We start from the raw sequence: 26,186 nt of genomic DNA, 5'->3' as shown, positions 1-26,186 counted from the left end.
CAGAGAGATCAGAAAATGGTTTTATATACAACTGTACATGGTTTTACACGAAGGGCTTGGAGCCGTCTACATGCTAACGTCTTTGCAAGTCCTAGCGTTTACATCTCCAAGCCTCCACGCAACACTCAAGCCCCGCTTTTTATCAGTTCATTTCCCCCTTTCACTGACAGCGTCATTGACCTTACAACGTTTGTGCAACAGGAGAAAAGCGGTAAGCGCATAGCAGTTACGCTCTTTCTCGACGTAAAAGGCGCGTACGACAACGTTGCACATGATGCAATCGACACCTCCCTGGAGACTAATGGAATCGGCGGCCGCATGCTTCATTGGTTATCCGACTACATAACTCGCCGGTCGTTTTTTGTGCAAACAGAAGATGGCCCCACAGCTGAACATTACACGTACTGCGGCGTGCCTCAGGTAGGAGTATTGAGCCCGACGTTATTCAATGTGACACTCATTGGACTAGCTGACGTTTTGCCTAAAACAATCTGCCTCCCGATAGACGCAGATGACATCTGCCTTTGGACTTCTGCAGTTACTCGGCTTCAGGTGCGCGCGCGTTTGTAACGGGCAGCAACCTTGACATCAACATATCTTCAAGCACAAGGCTTGACAGTATCAACCGAGAAATTTGCATTGATTGCATTCACACGTAAATCTATGACACCATACTCAGTCTCTATTAATGGACACACCTACGGAAATTGCCTACGAAAATATTCATCAATTTTTAAGTGTAATAATCGCCCGCAATCTTTCCTGGAGCCCTCATTACACGTACCTGAAGAAAAACTGTCGTCAATTGCCCAGGTACTAAGATTCATGTGCCGGAATACATTGTACACATCTGTACACTCCATGCTTCAGTTCTACAGAGCTCTATTTCTAGAATATCTACGCTACAGCCTTCCAGTGTTGTCCGATACTTGCAAGTCAAATGTTCACTCACTGGAAAGCTTACAGGGTCAAGCATAGCGCACTTGCATATAGGACTTCCTCGCTGCGCGTCAACACCTGCAACAATCGTCCTCGAGATCATCCGATCCAAACATACGTTGCAGTGGATTGCCTAAGGGCGCATATCCGTCATCTTTGGCGTTCTTGCCTTCGCAGGAGACCTCGTTCCACGTTTTTTTAAGTTATCGTCACCACTACAGATTGCCTTCCATCAGGATACACCCCAGCAGCAAGGCCTTCATTCCCTTTGTGGTGCCTGCAACAGCCTCAGGTGCGCCTAAGTATTCCGGGAGTAAATAAGAAGGCCAATCACCCAAGAATAGCTCTTAAACAGAAGACGCTGTTATTAATGAATGAGAACTACAGGGACCGAATACACATTTATACTGAGGGTTCGGTCTCATCTACCAGCTATTCAGGAAGCCGTTGTCATTCCAGCTACAAAAACCACAATCACCTTCAAACTGTCATACGTGACAACATCAACAGCGGCAGAGCTTGCTGCCGTGCGTGCTGCTGCACAATATCTCCTGCAAGAGACGCCTCAGAAATGGGTCATCCTTTGTGATTCTAAGGCAGGCACTTCAGAGTCTGCATTTTGCCATTTATCACAGGACTCATGAGCAGCTGGCATATGAGATAAGAGAAGACCACCATCAAGCTATCACTAAAGAGCATGAAATTATATTTCAGTGGCTACCGGGACATACCAGCATTGCTGGTAATGACCTCGCCGACGAAGCCGCCCGGTCTGCTCATCTGAAAGGCCGACCAGTCCCCATCCCCTTATCCAGGACCGACGTACGCTGCAGGAAAGCTCCATATCGTGGCTAATGCTATGACACACAAATACTGGTCTTCTCCTAACCTCCTCCGGAAGTGTCATCTTCACAAAATAGACCCATCCTTGAAGCTACAAGTGCCATCAAACGTTTCCCACTCTGAGGCGACAGTATTGTGCCGCCTCTGGCTTGGGTGCCATTTACAAAGGCCTCCTCGTTCCGCATTGGAATGATGGATACGCCCATGTGCGACTCTTGTGGAACCAGAGAAACGGTTGAACACGTCTTATGTCTCTGTCCCCAGTACTACGTCGATCGTGAAACTCTCCGGACGGCATTGAACCGGCTCGACTCTACACCATTTTCATAAAATGAAGATCCTTGGACCATGGCACCGAAAACCACGAAAACCTTGTTGCACTACCTCAAGTCGCCAGGTCTTGGCGACCGTCTGTAGACTTGGTGCGAAGCTTCAAATGTGCGCGAAACTGTGCTCTCTCTATCTCCTTTTTCTCTCTTTTCATCCTACACCCCCTTCTCCCAGTGCAGGTTAGCAAGCCGGACGTGCGTCTGGTTAACCTCCCTGCCTTTCATCTCTTCTATTTCTCTCTCTCTCTCTCTCTCCCCTTTCATTCGCCGAGGGATTTCACTGTGGTTCTTCTCGGCCATTCACAGTCGTCGACCGTTCGCAAAATCCCGCCCATCAAATCCCGCCCATGCATTTCGTCGGACATTGAAAATGAATATCTCGAAACTGGTTCAGTCCTGAGAATTCGTTCCAAGTGGATACGCCTTGAGAACTCAGCAGCTATATTTCGTAGATTGAAAGATGTGCAGTAAAATAATTAATTAAAAGTTCATTAGCGTAATTATGTTCATTATTCAACTAGGCGTTTTGATTTCTCGTGGGAGTAATGACCGCCTCATCGAGTAGTTTAGATCAAGGATTATAATTGTGCTATCTGCCACAGGCAATTTTTTAAAATTTCGGGCAGCTAAAATGAAGCACCATGTATGTTTAGCAGCACCGACTTTCATGTTACAAGTACACGTTACAGTCGGGCGCCTCCAGACCGAACGCCTCTACAACGAAATGATCTGTAGAACGAAGGAATAACTCTGTCCCAGTTCTGTTGTGAGCTGTCGGGTGCTCGACCTTTACAACGAAGTGACCGGTATAACGAATCATTTCGGAGGCCCCAAACACTTCGTTATAAAGGCGTTCGACTATATAACGTTTCTCAGACGACATTTTTGTTTTCTCGCAAATGTATGTACTACAACAAGTGTCCTTTCGGCTTCATCTCACCCGAGATCGACAATTTTGTGAAATGAATAAATCAATGAAACCCGTAAGCGCAGCCATAAACGTCACTTGGGCGTTCGCACAAAGCTTCGCGTCACGTGATGCCAACAGTGCGTTTGCTGTGCGTGATTTCTTTTTTTCCCTCAGTTTCTTTACAGTGCCTCATGGATGCTATATTTTCCGAAAATACGATCAAGAAAATTCTGACGGCTTTGAGAAGACCCTTAATCTTTGCATTCAGAACGTTATTTCCAAGAGGTATGCGCTCACGTTCACTTTAATTATTGAAAGCACTGCTCGAGAATAGGCGCATAGAGATGCCCCGAGTTCAGTATTCCTATAGGCACTAACCGATGTAATCACACCACCTACCTACCCAGCACTCCACAAATTACCAGTTAAAATTTATGGCGCACGCTATCTATATTTTATAAGCTCATCGCAATCCTTCGGTCATTTACGTGTCCACAGTTTTCTGCAGACAAAGAGAGACGCAAAAATGAAAGACGAGGGGCGCGAAGTTCCTGCGTCAATTCGCCAGGACGTCATCGATTTTAGAGGCATCTGCTCGGGTCTAATTAATCTTTTTTGTCAGTAAAGACTGATTAAACTGCATTCTAAAAGAGCCAAAGACTGAACTTCGCAAGTATCAATAATCTTTACCCAGCCAGACGACCCAAATACGAAAATATGCGACACCACACTGACTTATTGGAGCAAAATGTTCTTAAAATTGAATTTTAAATTTCATTTGCACTTATATAATCAATGTATTACTCCAACATTTGCGAAAATAGAGTTGGCACCATAGAATGACGCCAGCTAGTCCTCGTTGCACGATCGAAATACAGCATAATAATGCAGTCTAACCCGGATATATCGAACTCACGTATAAGGAAATATGGTGCATAACGAACAGCTGTAAAATCCGCTTGAAATTTATTTTATAAAATTTTTATTTCATATATCGAATTACCTATATGTCGAACTTTTTGTGATGCCATTCAGATTCGATATACAGTCGAACACGGATATATCGAATATGAACGCACCCGCTCAACTGTATCTGCCACGAAGTCAAGGCAGCGTTCTGCATATCCGTTGTCGGGACGAGCATTGTGCGCTCAAACAATGGAGAGTTTTAGATTAGGGGAAGCAAGCGCTAGCGGGCCCCCTATACGCTTGCATCCCGTTAATCTAAAACTCTCTAATAGCGTTACATGCTGTGCGCATATATATACCCCACCGCGGTGCATGCAGTGGAGCTGAGCGGAACGGACAGTGCATCTAAAGCAAGGTACGCTGAAGATTGTCCTTCGGTCTAATTGTGTGCACCATCGCAGTGGGACGACTACAACTCCACCGGCGGCGTTTCTCATCACACTACCATTGTGAGACGCCTGTAAATGCAAAGGCACTGTTTCTGCTGCACAGCTTCGCCTGCATGCTGCGTCGCGCCAACGTGTGGCCCCGGCGTAGAACACCGTCCGAGGAGATTCTGCGCAACGCTGAACCATGCTGTCACTTTCAATGCTTCGCCCTTCAGTATTAGGTGCCCAATTTTGTTTACAGCTCTATCCCGAAGCGATAATTGTTCGAAACAGGCGCCACTTGCATTGGTCTTTGTCTCCTGGAGACTTCGATGTGACAATAAGTGTTGTCAGCGCTTACACGTATACTCGAACGGAAACGAATATTCGACAGTATTGTATTATTAGGTTTGACTAGGCGATTCATATTCGTGATAAACCAGGCTAGGACTAGGTATCAAGCAGGGAATTAAATGGCAAGATTACATGTAACAAGACCTTTTATGGTTACTATAGCAAGTTATTGAAAAAAAATGGACTCCTGAGTGTACTGCTGGACCCCACCCACTTGATGCACGCGAAAATCTCCACACACGGGCTGAATGTGGCAGCCGCGGCAAGCACGAAAAACTCGCCACCATCGTTCTCAGTGGCAGAGGGACATGGCCGTAGCTGCAAGATGTATAGCATAACAGCGCTGTGGATGTAGGGTACTAGGTGTGGGCGAGTTGGTAGCTTATTCCATGACGGCAGGCGTTAGCGCACAAGCGACGAGACGTACAGACACATCCGCAATGTTCTATCGCTGTTCTATTGCTTTGACGTTCGACGCAAGACGGGCCACATCGTGCTTTCATGCTGTCATGTTTCTTGCTTGCGCCGCTTCTCGATCTGCTATAATACCCAAAGATATGGCGTCCGCGATGCCGTATGTGCAAACTATTTCAATCCTTACGTTTTACCGGTAGGACTGACATTTTAGCCAGACTGTTCCAAAGTACATCACTCTAAGTGCATGCTTCCCCGTTGCAGTGTCAAAGGTGGTGGTGCCCGTGCTCAAGGCGCTGCTGCCAAGGCCTTGTAACGAGAGAGAGTTGAGAGAGGGAACATGCGACCGACAGCTGCTGCCGCGGACCCCGTGCAACAGCGCCGTCAACGTCACCTTCAGCGACCCTCTGGACATCAGAGACGTGAGTGGCCTGCAGGGTTAAATTGCCTGCCGCTGCTCTAAAGTGGAACGCAAACTGCTCGCCAAACTGTTACGTGGAGGTCCGCGTCACAAATGGACCAATGGTCAGTCTCCAGGCTCAACGCAACGCCAGCGACGAGAATTCCTCTTCAACCCACTTTATCCGGGACACCTTGAGGGCCGCTCGATTCGAAATACCTCTGATCAATGACGCATTTTCGTAGAACAGTTGTATCGTTGGTGCGCGTGATTGCTTACCTGAAGTTTAGCGCGAAGCTAACGATCGCACATACACATAGCACCCGTTCCGTGTGTGCCTTTGGATGCGTGATAGTCTCGCTTTGAGCTAAACCTATTGTAAGCACGCATTTTCTGATTGTTTGCAACGAATTGAAATATCTTGCTGCTTAACGCAGAATCATGCGCCACTTACAGCGAGGTGGCGCCGTTAGTTAATGTATGATGTTATGTTAAACACGCATTATCTTTCAAAAAATATTTCTTTCTGTCTTATTAGATGTGCGGTTCATTGGAGAACAATTTGCAGGAAAATAAAATTGTTCCTGCGCGGTTTGTTCGAAAAAATATACCGAACGCTGTAACCAGAATCTGTGGAATCGAAGCTTAAAGTACCGGTTTCATGCGTAGCCATGTGCAGTGAGTTTTCCTTTGTTAACGTTAATGTTAAGTTTAAACAAGTAATAAAGGTTTACAGCATCTATACGGCATGCTTCCATCTCTAATAAGCATAAGATTTGGAAAAACGGACACACAATTAAGATCTGAAACAGGTTGCTTACACTCTTGTACAACGCATCCGTTTTCGCTCGGTATCGTATGCTCGGTATCTGCCAGAACTGCAATCCCCATTATGAGTTCGGAATTTTTTGTCCTTGAAACGTAATTAGCAATGATCATAAAATATATTTAACATATAAATAATGTCTACAAATCTGTAACCCAACAATAAAGAACGGCCATCACAATTCTATAAATTGCACTTAATTATTAGACATCTAAATATCACAAAACAGATATATTATACATCTTAAGTAATCCACCCATTGTGAGTAGGAGTTTTGCAAAACTCTCGTAAATATTGTCACAGTTTTACGCATACTGTAAACACAAATCACATTTGTCCACTTCAGATAATCTAGCACATGCAGTTTACAGACTGCGATATCTGGTTTCGATGCAGAGTTACACCCTTGAAAACTTCACATGCTTCAATTTTCTTGAAACTTGCCGATTTTCGAGCAATCTTTCGGCAAAATATTGAAGCCCTCAATCAAAAATTTTAGTCCATGAAGCCGGTGTAATTTAGCTTATTTACCATACCTTAATTCAAATCGGTTCAGCGGTTCAATATAGGGAGAGCATTTTCGAGTTCCACACGCATTTGAACCAAGAAATCGGAGTTGGTCAAAAGCTAAATTTTTCTCTTAAACGTGCACGCAAGTAACTCGTTTATGTGCGCATAACATTTGCCGCTACATTGAGCTCAGAGGGCACTTGCTCATAACAATGTGTTTTCCAGCGCAAAAGGTCGGTGAATATTCACGTCCATGCCTCCATATGCAAAGAAAGGGCTTGTCGGTGATAGATAGCAGGCAGCTCATTGCGTTTACTTCTGCTGATTTGCGATTGTTTTGCTGTAATACGCGCTATTTATTTTATTTCTCGTTTGCCCGTTTCATTCTTTGTCGTGGGTAAAGAAGGTAACACGCGAGGGGAGGAAGGCCTGATGAGCGGGCAAACGTTCTCTCGTGTATATCCCAAGTGTCTGCGGACGTCGTTACATTCTGGTGCATCAGCGACCGCCTAAAGGACAGCTTCCGTAGCCATTTCTTGGTTCTAATTGTGTCTGATGTGTTGCTTTATTTTAAAAACATTCCGGCAGAACCCATCTCACAGTGATCGACGTTAATGCGATTTGCATAGAAGCAATGTACTAGCGACACACCGTATATTGCCACTGCCCTAACGCGTCGTCTGCTTACGAGGCGTCTGCTGCAGCCGGGCTACACTGTAGCCGGGCGCCTCTCTCGCGCATCCATCTGTCCAGACACGCTGCGACCCTCTAACGACGCCGCCGCGAAGTCCGCGAGTGTCTGAATATATAATCAGACAAGATTATCTGAATATATATGACGTGGGTTCGATTCCACCCAGCAACGGATAAACTTTAAAGGATTTTCTAGGTCATTGAAGAGCGGCAAGCGTGTGACTCAAGTTGGCGTGAATAGGGTTCATCGGAGAGCGGCACGTGCAGATGCTGATTTCAGAGGATACCACTAGTGTTCCCATAAAGGTCAAATCACCTTTGCATTCAGGCGGCTGTTGTGAGCAGGTGCATACGCACAGTGTCTGATTCACAGCGACCCAAGTTGTCGTGAAAGAGGTTAGATACGGACAAACGTTCATGCTATGCAACGTTTTTGTAAATACTGCTAGAATGTATCGATATACATTGCCCCTATTTAATGTTGCTACTTATTATGTTTGTCACTCAGATTCTGTATTTGTATTTTGTATTTTTTTACATTTTGACTATGACTTCATTATGTTTATTGTTTGACCTTGTGCCCTTCCTGCAATAATCGCTCATGGGATTGGCAGCATGTGCTATATATATATATATATATATATATATATATATATATATATAGGGTGTTTCAGCGAACACATTCAAAATTCTTAAAGGTCGACCTGTGGCAGATAGCCCAATTCTAGTCATGAGCTGCTGGTCTACTCGAATGAGGCGGACATAACTTGCACAAGAAATTGAAATGCATAATGAAATAATTAACAAAAAATCACTAATCAAGTTTCTAACTAATTACCCTGATGGCTCATATTGCAATGTACAAATTGCAGCCGTGGAGTTCGCAAGGACGATCCACTTGGAACGAATTCTCGGGATGACACCAGTTTCGAGATATTAATTCCCGAACTTTGCGGAGAAATGCATTGGCGTTCCAGTCAGGTTCTTAACAACACGTCGCTTTATGCATTGAAGCACAAAATTAACTGGAACGCCAATGCATTTCTCCCCGAAGTTCGGGAATTAATATCTCGAAACTGCTGTCATCCCGAGAATTCGTTCCAAGTGGATCCGCCTTGCGAACTCCACGGCTACAATTTGTACATTGCAATATGAGCCATCAGGTAATTAGTTAGAAACTTGATTAGTGAATTTTTGTTAATTAGTCGATTATGCATTTCAATTTTTTGTGCAAGTTTTGTCCACCTCTTCGAGTAGACCAGCTCATTGACTAGAATTGGGCTATCTGCCACGGTCAACCTTAAATAAATTTTGAAAGTGTTCGCTGAAACACCCTGTATATATATATATATATATATACGGCAAACTGGGTGACGCTCCCAAAGAATGCTAATCGCATTAAAAGGGCCACACTGATTGTCACTAACAAGGATCACTTGGGTCATTGGCTAATTTGAGAGCCCAAGCTCCTATTTGCGGCTGCTGACTGCCGGCCGCTGCTGTCTTGCCGATTATAGAGCAACCTGGGCCACTCGGTAATGTGCCACTGCATCGGTATGTGCCTGAATACACAACTTGGGCCACTGCGTGCGTGTGCAACTGGACATGTGCCGTTGACTTTGTGTCCGGATAGACAACTTGGACCACGTGCTCATTACGCGTACATATATTCTTGGCCGATCGCCGAGAATGTGTACGTGCCACGATCGTGCTCAGAAGGTGACAATAGACAAGCAGCACAAGCGGCAAAAAGCGGAGAAATTCGGCAGCAAAAAATTGATCTCTTTAAAGATTTGTGGTTTTAATTGTCAAAAATTTGGGAATTGGTAGAGAATCGTAAGCGACGTAAAAATTAGAAGGTTCCAGCAAAGTACACCATCACGTGTTTTATTTGTGTTTTTCAGCGAGGAGAGAAAGACTGCTTCTCATGCTTCCCGGCAACTGCGGCTTATGTAACCGTAATGTTTAGCGGGAAACGCTGGCGGCGAACGCTGTGCACGAAGGCGAGCTTCCTAGTAGAAACGTGGCCTCTTGCGTGGGCCGATCCCGGAGGTAGTACGCAGCCGCGCCAAGAAAATTGCATCATTTTCAGGTTTCTGTTATTGTATCGCATTTCTAATATTTAGTCTCAGAAGATTTAACATAAAAGGCATGCGCTGTCGGTGTTTTGTTCCATACCATTTGTTTGAGGACTGTCCTTCTCAACATTCCGAGGAATAACTTTGTCAAGAATGTAAGACAAGGTATGAGCAAGTTTAGTGATAGAATGGTGTGGCAATCTAACCCATATATACCGCATGTCATATAGCAAGGCGTGGCATGTACATGTACGTACCTAAATATATACGGAATTGCATCGGCACAAAAGAGGAACATCAACAGTGCCCGTGCACAACGCGAGTGAGTGCAGCAGTTACGCAATCGAGTCATTTGGGACACATGCCAAAAAAACACCGCGCTTTTTTTTTCCTGTGGACCAACTTATTTCGCAGTCCTTCACCTATGCTCCGCTTTGTACTGAGCTAAGCCGAAATTTCTAACATGTTTCTCACGAATTTGAACTTAATTCGTTCATTTGTGCTCCTTGCAGTGCATTGACCTCAACCAATTTATGTGTTTCGAAGAAGGTGCTGATAAGGTAAGTATGGCTTAAGCGAACGCATTGCGTGACAAGCTACGCGGCTACAATTTTGGAAGTGTGAAACATAATTTTTTTTTTAATCTTTCCAGGACGAGATGCTGGTAGAGCTGATGAGAACTATGGTGGTAAGCGGCTACAGCACTGCTATACAGTTACTATATTGCACTGAATGAAAAGGAACAGGCATGCTTTATTTTTGCTCTAAAGACGTATTGCATTTAATTTTAGGCCGAACACGCTGCTCTACACTTGCGCGCAGAGCGTTTCAGGTAAAACCAAGGCGCAATTGACGCACGGCTTCAGCTAGTACGATTGGGAGACCTTAGATAGCGTGGCAGGCCAAACGCTACAAACTAGAGGTGCGGGAATAGTAATAGCTGAGACCGAATCGAATACAAATAAGAATCAAATAGTGCGAGAAGCGAATGGAAACGAATCGAACATCGAATAGTTTTCGTGTAACATACAGCTAAAAATGTTCACCTTTAACATAAAACGATGTTCACATCCAAATATATTCGCAACCACGTTGGAGACGTTAGCAAGACCCTGTCATCAATAAATAATTATGAACAAATAAGCACTTTGTTCGCATATTATGTCCACTTGGGTGAGTGCGAATGATGGCTGTTTAGCCGGAAAAGTCAGGTTCCCTGAGCTATCTTAACTTCTCGTGTTTTATGTCTACTATACGGACGCCGCGGGATGACATTTATCGCACTTTTGCTCCAACCTCACCCACAGTCGACGGTTTAAAATATTCGGAATCTATTAAACGAATATTCGTATTTACGAATATTGGCTATTACATTCGAAGATTGAAAATATTCGATTCATTATTTTGTATAGATTCGAATATTCACACAGCCTTACTGCGAACATGAGAGGGCCACGGTCCATCAGCACACCTGTACTGAGATGCTGTATACGAAAGGCATGCGACTGCGGGAGTCTGCGCGTGGTCTGAATATGCACGCGATCTGATCGCTAGCAACCAAAGGCTGGGTGAGCCACGAGAGAAGCGCTTGCCTCCCCAGGATGGTTCTGCTCAATTAACCTAATTTAAGGTCCTACAGCGAACAAGCGTAATACAGAGAAATTATTCGCAATGCACGCAGACGGTCGCGCCGCGGTGTGGCCAATGAGAAAAATGCTTCAAGGATTATCTGCGCAGTGTCTCCGCATGACTCCGTTTCATTGTGCGGGCGCGTTTCTGATACGTTGACAGCTTGTATTTACACCATGACAATAAAATAATTTAAAAGCAACGGGATATGTTGCGTGCCTCAGTGCACCAATCGAACGGCGAAGGATGATATAAGTCTTCATTCCTTTCCGACGGACGATTGTCTAAAGAGTATATAGTGGGCGGTGAAGCTCCTGATCGGCAAGCATGGGACGGCGCCAATGAAGGTTTTTATCGTGCCCTTTGCTGGGGCCGAAGACTTCTTCTGGAGAGGCATCGGTAAGCAATACGCTAATTGTCGACATCGATCACAAAAGCATAAGCATTAAGCTTTTGCGACGTTATGGCTGTAGCTTACGCGTTCAAGGCGGTACGAAAAGACAAGCTAACGAGTCCGCGCCTATACCCTACGACGTTATAAGGCTGTCGGAACGCCACCGCAACAGTTTATTATTTGTAGAACCGTTAAGCAGCTGTGTCTGGTTCTCGAGGTGCAAAAAAAAAATAATTCAGCGCGAACACCCAGGACAAACCACAAAGAAGGACGACAAGCACTTAGGTTAGGTTAGTTAGGGTTGTTATGGGTGTTAGCGCTGAATTTTTTTTTCACCTTAAAATACTATGTACCAACTATAGCCCCAACCGAAGTTTTATTGGTTTTCGAGTACACTAACTGAAAATTAATGGAGCGTTAATTTTGAGAGGCGGTCGATAGATTTAACAGGCCATATGCGACGATGCGTATGTTCGCGAGGCTGTGTTTTGAAGTATTCTTCCGGTCTTACCTTTTAGTGCGGTAGTTTTATGGCGGATTTTTAGCGTTATAATTTATTGCGCTTGAAAAACAATGCAGTACCACTTTACAGTACCACTTTGCAGTACCACGTATGCAGTACCAGTTAGAGCAAAAGAGGCAACTAATCTCTTTTCTTTTTAATCCCGGCTACGCCATGCTGGAGATGCAAGATAGTCATTTCTACTTACGCGGGGCGTGAATTGTTATAATATATTCAAGAATGCCATTTATGTATTTACGCAGGCCGCGCAAGGCCTGGCAAGGCGTGCGGACATCGCGACTGAAAAAAATGCAACAAAAAGCTCAAGCATATTGATACGACTAACTGCCTTCGTCAAAAATAAACTGGAATTCCTATGAGGCTTGCCTTGAACGTGCGACGTCTGCACTAACAGCCCTTGAATAGCAGCAACTTTAGCGCTGCATGCCTTGAAGGGCGCCGCGACGAATGAGACGGCCGGCGCTCAGAAATTCTGTCTTCTACTAGGCACGGGCTTCTTTTTCTTTCTTTTGCCTTTTTCTTTCTTTTCCTTTTTCTTTCTTTCTTTTTCTTCTTTTTTTTTACAGGTTTGAAGGTCATCTATCACGTCTGCTAAAGACATGCTTTGCAAACAAAAATTTGGAGGACGCTTAAGCTTAAGCTTCGCCTTTATATAGTGGAACGCGATAGCATTCAAAGATCCCTGACTGCATCTCACGCTTCCGGGCAACTGTGCAGCTTATGTAACCGTAATGTTTACCGGGAAACGCTGGCGGCGAAAGCTATGCACTCACGCTTCCCGGCAACTGTGCAGCTTATGTAACCGTAATGTTTACCGGGAAACGCCGGCGGCGAAAGCTATGCACGAAGGCCGAGCTTTCTGGTAGAAACGCGGCCTCTTGCGTGGGCCGATCTTCTGTTATCGTTTCGCGCTTTTAATAGTTCAGTCTCGGGAGACTTAGCATACAATCCATGCGCTGTCGGTGTTCTGTTTCACGACACTTGTTTGTGGGCTGTCATTCTCAAAATTCCGAGGAATAACTTTGTAAAGAATGTGAGACAAATTGTGAGCAACTTTAGTGGTATATAAGAAGTACTTAGCGCCGTATAGAATATTTTTCACTTTCAGGACGTTAACGCCGGCTACGGCACCGACACAGGATTTTCTGCGACACGGGGGCGCTTAACGATATTGCGTTAAAATGTAGCGTCAACACAACCTTCTTCCGCAGCCGATGGGAATAAGCTCGGCGTGATATAAGACACGGCCGCGCAGCCGGCGATCCTGCTAATCTCAGTGCATGCCGGCCTTCATGGATAAGGTCTCTAGATAAAACGAGTATTAATCATGGATCATCTCGCGCGCCACTTATAGTCCGTGTGCAGTGCGATCAATTCAGAGATGAGTGCACACGACGTAATGCAAATTAGGTTTATAAATTCAGTCATTTGGATCGAACAGCGAAGCTTCCACTTTTACAACGCGTGCCATATTTCGCAAATTGTCGTACCAGTAAAAGTTGTTAAATTCTGGGGGTTTGCCCAGTGGGTTATAAGAGACGCCCGTATTGTAGAGTTCCAGATTAATTTTGACCACCTGCAGGTGTTCTTTAATGTGCACCCGAAGCACGGCAGACGAGCGTTCTTGCATTCCGCCCTCTACCGAAGTGCGACCGCCGTGGCAGGGTATCGAACCAGAGACCTCAGCCGACGCCACCTAGATAGCAAAAGGCCTGTGAACTCCCATCCATGACGTCATGCCACCTGGCCCGACTGCCATAGAATCTAAAATGGGGATGCTCCCGAGAGAGCAACGGTGTTTTCGACGTCACCGCTTTCGTCACGCCAGGCTTGGCAATGGAAATTTCGGGCATAGTAGCGTGACGTCGTAAAGCGGAGTGCACAGGCCTTGTGCTATCTATAGGTGGCGTTGGCTCAGCAGGGAAATGCCATAACCACAGCAGCGCGGCGGGTAAAGTAAAATTTGCCCGTAGTTGGATTCGCCCGCATGGTCATAATAACGACCCACGTGGCCACATAATAACGAGACACGAACTATAGTTGTGCTTGTTTCATTGTTTATACTGTTTCTTTTGCTGACGTCACGGGTCTGTTTACACACGCATATATTTCCGTATTTCTTGTTTGGCCCACAAAACGTTGCTCCCCAGATCATTTAGGCTGCAAAGCACAAAATACATAAAAAGAAGCCGTTGCGTATAGTTATAGAGCGGTAATGCAAAAGTGTCTAACCATGTCCGCAATAACGTACTGCGTTGAACGCTTGCAGTGCGCGATGAAGAAGTTGCCGGAGCTAAGCGTTCGGTTAGTGCTGAAGAAGCTCCTCTGCAGAGGCATGTCCTGGCTCATCGAGTTTCTCCGAGCCAGGGACTTCAACACTATGAAGCGAGTGGTAGAAGCTTTTCACACACTTGGGAGCTGTAAGTGTTACCAAAGTGTATATAATTTATCCTACCTCTAGCGCATACGCCCAGGCAATGTACTTTGATTTTGTGTCCCACGTCCCACCACAGTTAAAGTTATACAGCCGATGTGCATCCATTGAGCGGATCCAGAGGGCGGGGGGAGCCTGCCCCGCAAAGAAAGAAAAAAAAAAAAAAAAAAAACACATGCCGGCCCCTAATTTGTAAGTGAACAAAGTGAACAAGAAAGGCCGTAAGTCAACGAGAAACGTAAGTGGACGAGAAAGGCACCCTCCTTTCTCGTTCGCTTACGGTTTCTAACCACACCCCCTTTTAACCAAAACTGCTTGTTCGAAGAGAATTTGTTTGTCACCACAAGAAGTATATGAACAAACTAGCTCTGAAACAAGTATTAATACATCATGCATGCAGGTCGCTGATGCACTTTTCTGCCGCGTTTCACAGCTGACTTACTTGAAAAGCGCAAAAGAAACTAGAAAAGCAGTGAAATACGCAAAGAGCTCGCTGTATATCTACTGCAAATAAGATACAGCAGCCAAATCACTCTTTACGAACCACTAAATGGATCAATTTCAATTAACTTATTTGATGGCCCGTAAAGAGCAACGGTAAGAGTCGATCTTTCAAAGTTCAATTATCACGACAAAGCTTGTGTGATAAAGACATAAGCGGCAAATTTTACGGAGAGATGGCAAGCCAAGATTAGCCTTCATTCAAGAAGCACCACAGGCAGCCCGACAAAAATGGGGCAAGTATGAAGCGGTCAGCTCGGTTTTGTACAGCTTCAAGAGTGTTCATTTAAGGATACCCAAATACTAGAAGGCGTGCATATACTCTAATTTCTTCGTGCATGCGTATAGGGCCCCAACACGGGTCCCGCTCAGGGACGCGGAACGGAGACTGCAGCATTCGCCTACTTCGACGTCGTCTTATATACCTGTGTGCGCAAGCAACTCAACATTTGTGTTCGAATTCGTTGCAGGTTACAGATATTATCCGGCGAACCCCAAAGCCGAGAGGAGACTCCTCCCGGAGGCGGAATTTCACCTGCCCGACACAAGAAAAAGCCCCAAATTACCGTGAAGAATAGCGCAAGCATTGAAGGACTCTGGTAGCACGCTCATCATCAACCGCGCTCCATTAACCACTCGTCTCATTTATTCCACTCTGCTAAGAGCATACGTTCGTCAAGAGGGAACGAAATGCTCGCCGGAAGGTGCATTTCCACAAGGGTTCCTTTTTTTTTTTTTTTTCCTCGAGCTCCCTTCTTCGTGCTGATACGGAATTAAAGGAAAGTCGTTATTAAAGTCGCGGAATGGTGATCTTTTGTCATTCCATCGAGGAATGCCATAACGTGCACGTATGTGAGGTAAAATAAACGTAAGTTACCGGAAATCTCTCGTTCTCATTTCCTCCGCAATAGACGAATTGACGACCGGTGCGCTCACGGTACCGAACTGTCAAATAAAGAAGCGCGCGAGAATTTCCCGCGCGTTTCCTCTCATCACCGCCTATTTAAAAATCAAATCAAGTAGTTTATGTTAATTCTGTCAAGATACAGAAAGAAGGAATGCGACAAAATGCTTTTTTTTTTTTTTAACAGCTTGACAACGCGATGCGATACTTCATTTCAGTGCACATATTCAGTTAATTTGTTTCAAAATAATTTACACTCTTGCGAGGGCATTATCAAACACGAGCAGGAGTTTCGCGCTTTCACTCCCGTTGCTTCAACACCAATTATAGCGCAATCCGACATGTTACTCCTCCACTCACCCGTGAAACTTTCGGACGAAGAGGACATACAAACGCTGTCGCACAGCAATTACTACCGCGATGCGTTTAAAGGAATGCGACACGCTACGGTTGCAATCATGTAAACGCGACTATTGGCCCAGCGATGAGAGAGGGGAAGAGGTCAACGGCTCATCGGCTTCTCCAAAAAGCACGGCTCGTCGTCGAGATTTCACGACGAATGAACACAGTTCTGTGCTGCAAGCCTCTGAAGACGGATTCTCACAATGCTGGCCGGCCTGGCTAGTTGCTTGAGTAGAATGTGTCACGACCGTGTCGCAATGAATTAAGACCCGCCAACCCTACCGGAACGCCGTACTTGACAGCATTTCGGGGCTCGTGCTGTCGAGCAGTTCCAGCGCAATGTCGTTCCTGTCAACATTACAATAAAGAGTTTAAGCGATCGTTCTCATAGAAGGAAAATCATAAAAAGGAATGCACGTTAAAAGGCTTTACACCAGCAGTTAAGCAGAATGTGGCAGGTCACAGCAGTACCACGGCCGTGGCAGTACTATTTTTGTGCGATCCCTGCTGTTTACCCTTTCTGTCGGAAGATACGTCGCTGGCAGCGTCGTTGCGGTAAGGTAACTCGTGTTGCCCCCGTACGCCTTGGCTGTTCCGCAAACGCTAATACGTTTACCGACAAGCTAAAACTCTCTAATGACACCGACACCCACTCCTGCTAATACGCCCTTCACAAACGCAAAAAAAAAAAAAAAAAAAAAAAGTTATTGTTTGCAGGTGCTGCCCAAAAAGGTATGCAAATTATAAGCATCAGTTTGAGCGGCTATTTCTGATGACAGGTTATTTTAATCTGATGGCCGTGGAATGAAAGACCGGGCGACACGCATGAACATGTAAGTGGACCGTACATTTCAGCGCCCACTGACTGGATAGAACTCGATACATATATATATATATATATATATATATATATATATATATATATATATATATATATATATATATATATATATATGTGTGTGTGTGTGTGTGTGTGTGTGTGTGTGTGTGTGTGTGTGTGTGTGTGTGTGTGTGTGTGTGTGTGCTACATAAAAGTGTTTTCCAAGCGTGAGAGAGAGAGAGAGAGAGACGCGAACACGCGATCAGTACTTCTCGAATTAGAAAATAATTACAATTAGGAGTAACCACTCCACTGGCAAAACACTATAGTTTGCTGCGTAAGGTCACGTGCTGCGTGATAGCTGGGACACCATAGGTATGCTCAGCAGCATGCTTCTTTTCACAACACTTTCAAAATTTATTTAAGGTTACCGGTGGCAGATAGATCGACTGGTCTGCTCGAGAGGCGGAATTACTTCCCAAGAATTGAAATGCTCTAATTATCAAAAATTTACTAATAAGTTTTTAATAATTACCTGACAGCATGTCCCAAGGCAGATACACTATAAACGAATTCTATACCATTGGCGTTCCAGACGATAAAGTTCGGGAATAATATCTCGAAACTGGTGTCATCCCGTCGAACCACCTTAACTCCCCGCTATATTGCAATATGGGCCATCAAATTAGTTCAAACGAATGAATGCAAGTTTGCTGAAGGTCACACACTAGGCTCAGCAGTCCCTGTGCTTCTACAGCACGACAGAAAGCTCGAATGACAGCATGTCCCAATTGCTATACCAGACGATATGTCGAACTTAATATTACAAACGAATGAACAACAGCAAGTCTTAATTGTATTCAGTTGAATCACACGCCGTCTGTAATTCTCCCGCGCCTCTAAAAACACTTACGCTGCTGTTTGGAGCCATACAAAAGGCTGTTCATACCGACGCACGCCCACGTGATATAATATAGAGACGTGTATATTCCGCTTAAAACGTTCGAAAAAAAAATGCTCAAATTTCGCAGGAACATCGTGTTTTGGAGTCTACGTCGTTCAGTGTAGCACTTGGCAGTTACTTGCCTTTATCTTTAAGAATTATGAATGAGAAACTACTCTCATCTAGGAGAAAAATGGTTGCTACGAGGACTGCGTACACTAGCATTAGAGTTATATAATTCTAGCTAGCATAAATTTGTTTCGCCTCCTGCCGGCAGCTGCAGAAAGCAGCCGTTCATGGAAGGTTGCTGCAAAATGTTCCAGACGAGCCTCCATCAATTCCCCGAGAGCGCGCGCAGAAAGCAATGAACTACGTTAGCCTTTAATACGACCGACATGCGCCAAATGAAGGGCGGCTTCGGACGTGAAATTCATCACCGAAACCTGCTGTGGCGGTCTCGTAGTACCACATACCACTCACGCGTACACATACACACACTGTGGCCGTGGTGCCTAAAGCCGAGTCCATTCGGTACTCGACTGGACAATGGGGGAAAGAGCGTCACCCTGCGTTTTCAAGAGAAGCGAACAGTCGGTGGGGCCAGTTTGGCAGCTTTGGGCGACGCAGCCATTGTACGCCTTTCCTTCCATTACCACACCCCGCCACCTCCGCTTTCTTTGACGTGAGAAGCAACATTTTTTCACGTTCGAGGCCCCGCTTGACGAGCGCTTTGGGTATAGGCCGCATAAAAGGCGCTGTTAGTGGTGCGTCTCCAGGAATTGAGGCTTCCTGCTATATGAAGTCGACAGCTGCCTAAAAGAAAGCAAGGGGTGATTTTTTCTTTTTTTTTTGACAGGGAAAATTGTCATCCACCAGAGAGAGAGAGAGAGAGAGAAACGAGAAGGGAAAGGTAGGGAGGTTAACTACAGTGGCTAGAATAGGCACTGTAGTATCACGGAGCTACAAAGGACCATGGGCCAAATTTTTCCTCAACTACCAAGCCTCTTTTCTGAGAAAACCATACCTTTGTGCTACCATTCGGGCGGATGACAACGTTGCCTCCCTTTCATGACCTTCCTCCATTTTGCGAGATTCCTCAGAAACGATTTTCCATGACAAGTTTTGATACAGGAATATATATATGCATACACACAGACACCAAGGACAACACAGGGGAAATTACCCGTACGGGTAATTTCCCCTGTGTTGTCCTTGGTGTCTTTGTTGGCTTCACGCAGCACGATTTTAAAAGAGAGTAACGGCGTTACGCGAAGCAAACCTAGTGCGTATTGTTTCCAGTGCAGTGGAGTAGCCGCCAGTAATGTTTTTCGTTACCGAGATATAATTAGCTAATTGTAATTAATTATCTAACTCGAGAAGTACTGTCCCAATTATCAAAGTGTCAATGAGAAAATTGTAGAGCAACATGAAAAACTCCCGGTACAGCTTTCTGTTGCTACATAAATGCGTTTTTCCGAGCGTGAAAGATGCCCGCGAATACACGCAAAGCGCCTCGAGCGGCCAGTCACGCGGCAATTCTGCCGCGCGACTGACCCCGGGAATTCCTGAGGGCATTGTGCACATGCGATGCGATGGAAAGGCCCAAAAGGCCCAAACCAACAACCGATGCGGCGTGCAAGACAGCAGCAGCAGTGGAAAAGTCGAAAGAGGCCAACAAAGATTCGCTTTAGAACAGAGGCACCAAAAAGGCAGCACATGCGAGAAAACTATGGAAAGAGACAGGAGAAAAAGAATAATCAGAGGAGCTGGTGCACTGCATCACTTAGTGTTGCAGATAATCGAGCTCTTTCCGCGAGAGCGACGTCTACAAAGTGCCGCTTTCTTATGGACGTGTTTATATGAGTCAACCAGGCCGATGTAGCCAATGATCGCCTGCGAGAACACACAAACAACTTAGTCGGGCAGCAATATGGCCTTGCACTGTCTGGATCTGAATGGTATAATCAGGAGTCACAGGTAACAAGGTGCACAACAAACTTTTCCCATAAGGCGTCGCCTCTATGGGAAATGGTGTTGGTCAATAATCTAGGTATCAAATGTTTTCTGACACATGCGTTGAGGCATATACAGGTTTTCTTGCGTAATAAATTTAGTTGGAAGTAGCGCTCTGTGTAGGCTTTCTTTCCACTGTCCATTGACAGCATTCCCCTCTCCCTTCTATGCAGACACTTGCTCTGCGGAAATTTTCTACAAGTTGAGTGTGTGTCCCATGTGGCAAACTTCTCCCATCTTGCTGGTTCCACCAAAAATATGATTGCCTAGAAAGCCCCGCTTATTTGGCGTCATCCGGATAGTCTCCACAGGCCACCATCCCCAAGACGTGACCATATGTTGGTTTCAGAGAGCAGTAAAAGCCACCAGAAAGATGCCGCCATTGCCGTGCAGTAGAATACTTTATTTGTTCAGAACACTGCCATGGCATTTGCAATATACAATAGGATAAATGACAATTAAGTTAAACCAGGCAATATTGTGTGACCTTATACATTTGTACACAAAGACTAGCAATAAAATGTACAGTTCATAAAAAAAAATTGCAATTGGTCTCCATCATGGAAACAGGCAAGAGTATTGATGCAGCGCAACTGCGCACATGACCCTGACACCATCCAATATGTATTGTGGTCCTGTTAAAAGTGGAAGACTCGTCAATACTGTTGAACTGAAACAAGCAGTAGCAAGTTATGTCAACACGAGCACGAAGTAATGTCCATCGCATGCATATCATTGAGCAAGTCCTTAACACTCACAAGAGTGACAGCACAAGTTAGTTTCAAGGTTCCATATTGGCCACAACTGCATATTGCTTTGTAATTATTATCATTTCCAATGGCCTACAGCACAGGCCACTGCCACATGCACTCACAATGCTGTCGAACTCCATTGTTAAAGAAGAACTTACATATTTTCCAAGTTCTAGATACTCTACCACAAGTTTCTCACATGTACAAAACTTTGCATACATGGCCAATATGGAGATGGCAAAATGCTTATAAGATAATATTTTATATTTGATACTAAAGCTGCCCACAAAATGCCAGGCCTGCGGTGACACGATACAGTAAAACTTGCAGACTTCGCGTAGCAATGAGGCTAGCTATTCTGGCGTTTCTCAAAATGAGTGCTGCACATGCCTCTTCTGGCTGTACTTGCGTGTGGTGCCCCCCCGTGCAGCGATCACAGCAACAATACCAGCCACTGTGTCGCAACTCATCCTCCACCCGAGTACTGGAACTGGTTCATAGAAACCAGTATTACAGTAATTATTTAGGACTGCTCTGGCATTTGCCAGTACTTTTTATAAGCTTAGAGCATTTGCTTCTTCATATACCGCAGAAAAAAAAAATATACTAACTAGCTGAAAATGTAATCTCATTGCTTCTCTAAAAACAGTCAATGTCGTTAAAGTGGCAATACCAAAGCAGCACCAACACTTCATGTAATACATGTAATCACATCTATCAAGATAACTGTTGTAAACTTTCATGGCCAATGGTGCAGAAAAATTGGCTGAGGTTTAACTCTTGTAAGCCTAGTTATCACGAGCGAAAGGTATATCTACTGGATGATTGGATTCAGCCTGCCACTCATGCTGAAGCGCACGCATAGACGGCACAGCCGGTGTGCCATCCATGGCGAGACTGAGCAACCAAGCGCCAGCAAAGCAGCCATTAAACCCTCGCCTAGTCACATGGTACTGCAGGGGTGAGGCTTCGAGCGAGCGCAGCTGTGACGCCTTTCCGCAGCGGATCACGTGACGCGACGTCGCACCTGCCACACTTGCGCTCCCGCGGCTCAAGGTCATTGCGACACGATGAATGACCTTGCGAGACATGGCGTGGTAGAGCATTCACTCTAAAAGTAAATATAAAGGTCAAAATGTTTCCAACCATTCACTAATAAGCTAAATTTGCTTAGTTTTTGAACTGCACAATGCTATCATAATGCAGTGGCTACAAGGACAAAAATAGGTAGTATCAGCATAAATTCAAATGCAGACAATTCTTAAACTACTCCAATATGTTGTTTCATTTCCAGGTTCACCTGCATTTGTTACAGGGACCTAATTCAGACACCACAACGTACATTTGGGACTACCCCGTGCTTTGAAAAGCAGATACAGAGTGCGTACACGTCTGATCAGTAATTTCCTGTTGGCATTTCAATGTGTGCTGATGATACAAATACTACAAGCTTGGTCTGTGAGCCATTTCACCACATCCTTTAACAACAGCACTGAAGGTATGAGGCACTGACATCGCTCAAGTAATGTCAATGGCACAATTGTTTCATTGCAATGTCACGCATAGTAAGATAACCCCACAGTCGAACTCCTAGGAATTACTGCACATAGGGGCACACTTCAAACTGCACTTTAACATTTTCCGCAAAATGAATGGCCAGGACAGCTCACACGGACACTAATTGCATGTGAAAAGTAAAAAATGGACAGAGAAATTGAAGCTATGAGTACACACAATTCGATCCGTTGGATTAGCTGCACTGACCACCTTGTTAGAGACTTTTTTTTTTTTTTTTTCGCACAATCAAGGAGACAGTTTCAAGATGAAAGCAGGCGCAGAGCAACAGCCTGGCACGATGCCCATCGTCCTGCCCATTACACCTACAAGGGTTCCTTGTCGAGGGTCTTTTGGATAGAGGCGCGCAGGTTTTCTTGAAGGAACCTTTTCAGATTTTTGCGGTTGATCATTGTGCCCAAGTTCCCTATTTGTGAGGCCACCCAGCTCACCACGGGGACACTGGGAACTTTGACCCAAATCTGACTGAGTTCAGTGACCTTGAGCGACTTGATGGAAGCCTTTGCATTAGGAGAGTCAAGGGGCGCCTGAAGAAATATGTCCACAGTGGCACGATCAGCATGTGCAATGAACTGCCCAGTGACGCCAGGAATCGGTGTGAAGTTCCACCTGAATGTGCATGAAAAGAGATGCTTCACCAGAAAGCCCAGCGCACATGGATATCCAAACGACGAGCACTTCAACTACATACAGCACAAGCAACTGCCCAACCTTGTGTTCTTTTTATGGACCGTATCTATTTCTGGTGAGTGGTTGGAAATAGACAAGCCGCACTTGTGTGACAATCTATTTGCTGCTGCTGCTCAAAATAAATAATTGTAAGCTTTTTCGCATTCTCTCTTATCAGCAAACAAGTTGTGTGGAAATCCACCACCATGGAATCCCACACGGGTGCCACTGATTCTATGATTTGTTAGCTTACTTGGTGAACCTAACAGAAGTGCAAAGGCAGTGTTTTTGGCTAGCGCCCACATGAACATTGCGAGCACACATTAGTTCTCCTGCTAAGGAGCTGTGAAACGCAGGTTGGACAGTGTGCTTTGACATTATGCACAATGCCTTCAGCACCTGTTCAAGGAGGATTAAAAGGATATGACTTTCTTATGCTGACAGCACACTGTACTTGAGCTAACTCCAATACCGTTCACCCACAGTTACACACAAGAACTTGCAGTGCAAGACAATAAACCACCGCAGGACCAGCATCACACCCAAAGCCATAGGCATGCGCACGAGGCAGTCCCCGCAAAGTGGAATACTCAAACAGCGCAGAAAAACCCAAAGTCTAGTATCTGCTACCTGATGTGCTGTGCACTGCTATGCTATGCAGTAATGTTGTGTGCAGAGCCACAATACATCAGACAGCAGTGAGGACACTGGGTTTTCCTGGGATGTTCCAAGTGCTCAAAGCTTAGATAACATGCACATTCATTGGAAGGAATCTGCAAGGGCTTTCGGTGAACAGATCTTAACAGTCGCCGACACTAATCCTCACCTGTATCGGACATGTGGCTGCACCAAACCGATGAGCATGGTGAGGTTGGCATAGCCATTTCCACAAACCAACTGCGGCGGATGCCGCAGTTCAAAGTTGCTCAGCCCCCACAGCACGCCGTCATACAGCCGTAGGGGAGCAATGTCGGTGGGCAATGGGAATGGCTCCTCGTCCCGCAGCCTGCTACGAATCCGGTCCACAAGCCGATCGAGTCGGGCATGCTGGTCGATGTTGTTGTCGCAGAGTGGGGCAATTTCATGCTTCACACGATGGCGAGTGGCAAGGGCTGTCACACCTGACCGAGAGAGGGACCACCAGCACAGGCAGGGGTAAGTGCAACTAACTTCACACAACACACTGGCTGACAAAAAAAAAAAAAAAAAAAACTCGGACCAATGAACCATCGGCAAAATGTTCAATGATCTAAAGGTGGACCATGGTAAAGTGTTTCTGCGGTAAACCATTTTAGTTAGGAGGAGGAAATGCACCTCAAGTTAGGCAACTGCAGCAGATTTCATTGCCATTGGCCTTTAATGTGCAAGAAGCTGAGCTAAGGCCCGTCACAGTGGTGACACTGTGGATAAACAAGACTGCTCAATGAATGTGTTGCATGGGTCACTTATGAAATCCCGTTGCTCTACAATTGCATGTACCTAGAGAAAACGGGATGTTGTCTCAGCGATCACCTATGTAAACATGCCTGCCCACTCACATCAGCTCAAGGAAGCAACCTAGCACTGCACGACTGACCTTCTAAATGCATACCACACCTCCAATACTTCCCTATGCTAACAGGTTTTTGTGACACATGAAATGTATGAAAGTTCATATTACCTATAAAAAGGTCCCCACGAGTGTCAATACTCATTTCGTCAATCTGATCAATACGAAACAACCTGCTTCGCTCAATATATATCGTTTTGGCTCCCGTTACATGCACACAGATTTGCATATTGTGGTGCATAAATTCCACGTTTTTATTCTGTTAACCTCAGTTGATAGGCTAATTTGGTCGTCTAATTTGTTGCTGCACATGCAGCTGACCTTTTGAAGATGCTGGTATTCAACTGATTTCCGATTACATAAACCTCAATACGAAACAATATTTCCGGCGCCGAACAGCGTAGTGCCAGTGCATGTCATGTCAGGAACCACCAAGTCAAACCATCAAGCGGTTTGGCCTAGAAACTAACGCCAAGCTGTATTAAAAGCTAAGTTTAAAGTGGGCCTTATTTGAATGTCAAGTACTTCCTCAAAAAAAAAAAAAAAGAAAGAAAGAAAGAAAGCTGTTGCTGCTGCTGCTGCAGCGCGAATTGGCATTACGTAGTATGTATACATACAAACGCACTGCACCAAAAGAACGGTCCTGCGCATAGTTCCAAATTCGTACAACCTTGCGACTAGCTGAAGCTGCATCGGTTGCAAAATTACGCTAAATTCCTCTGTAATAAGGGCAACGAATTCTCAGAACCACAAAGCATGCAAAAATAGCCTTCAAGGTAAACAGGTTAACGTTTTGGCTAGCACCACGACAGCCTTCGCTCAAGTAGCCGCAAAAAATAACAGAGAAAGGGCTCACCGGCAACAGCGCAAGCCGCCAGAAGAAGGACCACCAGGACTTGCATGGCTGTTTTGAGAGCGCTGTGTCGACCACGATGGCCCTGAAACCTGTCGCTGTCGTCAAGAGGCGAAGGTCTCCAGGCGTCAAGTGTTGACCGAGTTAGCTGCCGCAGCTGGCTCGTCCGGTCACGCGAGCGGGGAAAAAACGCACGATCAAATCTTATATGCAGGCAGCGAAAAAGAGAAGAGAGCACGGAAAGAGTGACTGTCCGTTTAGTCAAGGAAGGCAACGAAACACGATGCCTGTCAGCGGAAAGAACTTTTTTTAAAAAGGGAGAGAGCGTGGGTCAAACCTGATTACGGACGTTGTCAGCGACTCCGCGCAATCCGTCGCTCTTGGTGGTGCGAACCTCGTCGAATTTCATAGGCGCCAACTTCCGCCTCACATGGCGTGCACAAAGTAGCCGTGCTTGTTCACGCTTGGAGTCCTCGTCCCGCGAAGGACTTCAAAGATTAGCCAAGAACAGCTGTTTCAAACAAAACTTTACGCGGACGGCTATTTTGCCGGCTACCCACAGAACGAGATTTAGAAGTAGCGACGCGCGCAA

General features: G+C 45.3%; 2 protein-coding genes across 3 annotated transcripts in view; one reads left to right on the top strand and one right to left on the bottom strand.

Moving 5' to 3' along the window:
- Positions 1-15,918, top strand: part of LOC119452869 (uncharacterized) — a 35,161-nt gene extending 19,243 nt beyond the window's left edge. For both annotated transcript variants that reach the window (XM_049667350.1, XM_037714820.2), the window contains exons 6-11: positions 3,207-3,306; positions 5,391-5,548; positions 10,146-10,193; positions 10,286-10,321; positions 14,449-14,599; positions 15,585-15,918. In XM_049667350.1, coding sequence (XP_049523307.1) covers positions 3,207-3,306; positions 5,391-5,548; positions 10,146-10,193; positions 10,286-10,321; positions 14,449-14,599; positions 15,585-15,685 — 594 coding nt within the window. In that variant the 3' untranslated portion in view covers positions 15,686-15,918. The remainder of the gene's footprint in view (positions 1-3,206; positions 3,307-5,390; positions 5,549-10,145; positions 10,194-10,285; positions 10,322-14,448; positions 14,600-15,584) is intronic.
- A 4,660-nt stretch (positions 15,919-20,578) lies between these two features.
- On the bottom strand, positions 20,579-26,151 carry LOC119452868 (uncharacterized). Its single transcript, XM_037714819.2, has 4 exons — positions 25,932-26,151; positions 25,598-25,751; positions 24,019-24,313; positions 20,579-23,132 (listed from the first exon to the last, which is right to left on the bottom strand). Exons 1-4 carry the CDS (start codon positions 26,001-26,003, stop codon positions 22,829-22,831), a joined length of 825 nt encoding a protein of 274 aa, XP_037570747.1. The 5' UTR covers positions 26,004-26,151; the 3' UTR covers positions 20,579-22,828.
- Between the last annotated feature and the right edge of the window lie 35 nt (positions 26,152-26,186).

This window comes from Dermacentor silvarum, chromosome 5, assembly GCF_013339745.2.
Source record: "Dermacentor silvarum isolate Dsil-2018 chromosome 5, BIME_Dsil_1.4, whole genome shotgun sequence".
NCBI classification, from domain to species: domain Eukaryota; kingdom Metazoa; phylum Arthropoda; class Arachnida; order Ixodida; family Ixodidae; genus Dermacentor; species Dermacentor silvarum.
This window is presented reverse-complemented; position numbering and strand designations above follow the sequence as displayed.

Excerpts from the sequence above, each read along its gene's own strand:
- LOC119452868 (XM_037714819.2), bottom strand. The coding sequence starts at position 26,003 with ATGAAATTCGACGAGGTTCGCACCACCAAGAGCGACGGATTGCGCGGA. Across the intron at positions 25,752-25,931 it reads CTGACAACGTCCGTAATCAG|CTGCGGCAGCTAACTCGGTC; the intron begins GTTTGACCCACG and ends CGGACGAGCCAG. Across the intron at positions 23,133-24,018 it reads CAGCCACATGTCCGATACAG|GTGGAACTTCACACCGATTC; the intron begins GTGAGGATTAGT and ends ATGCACATTCAG.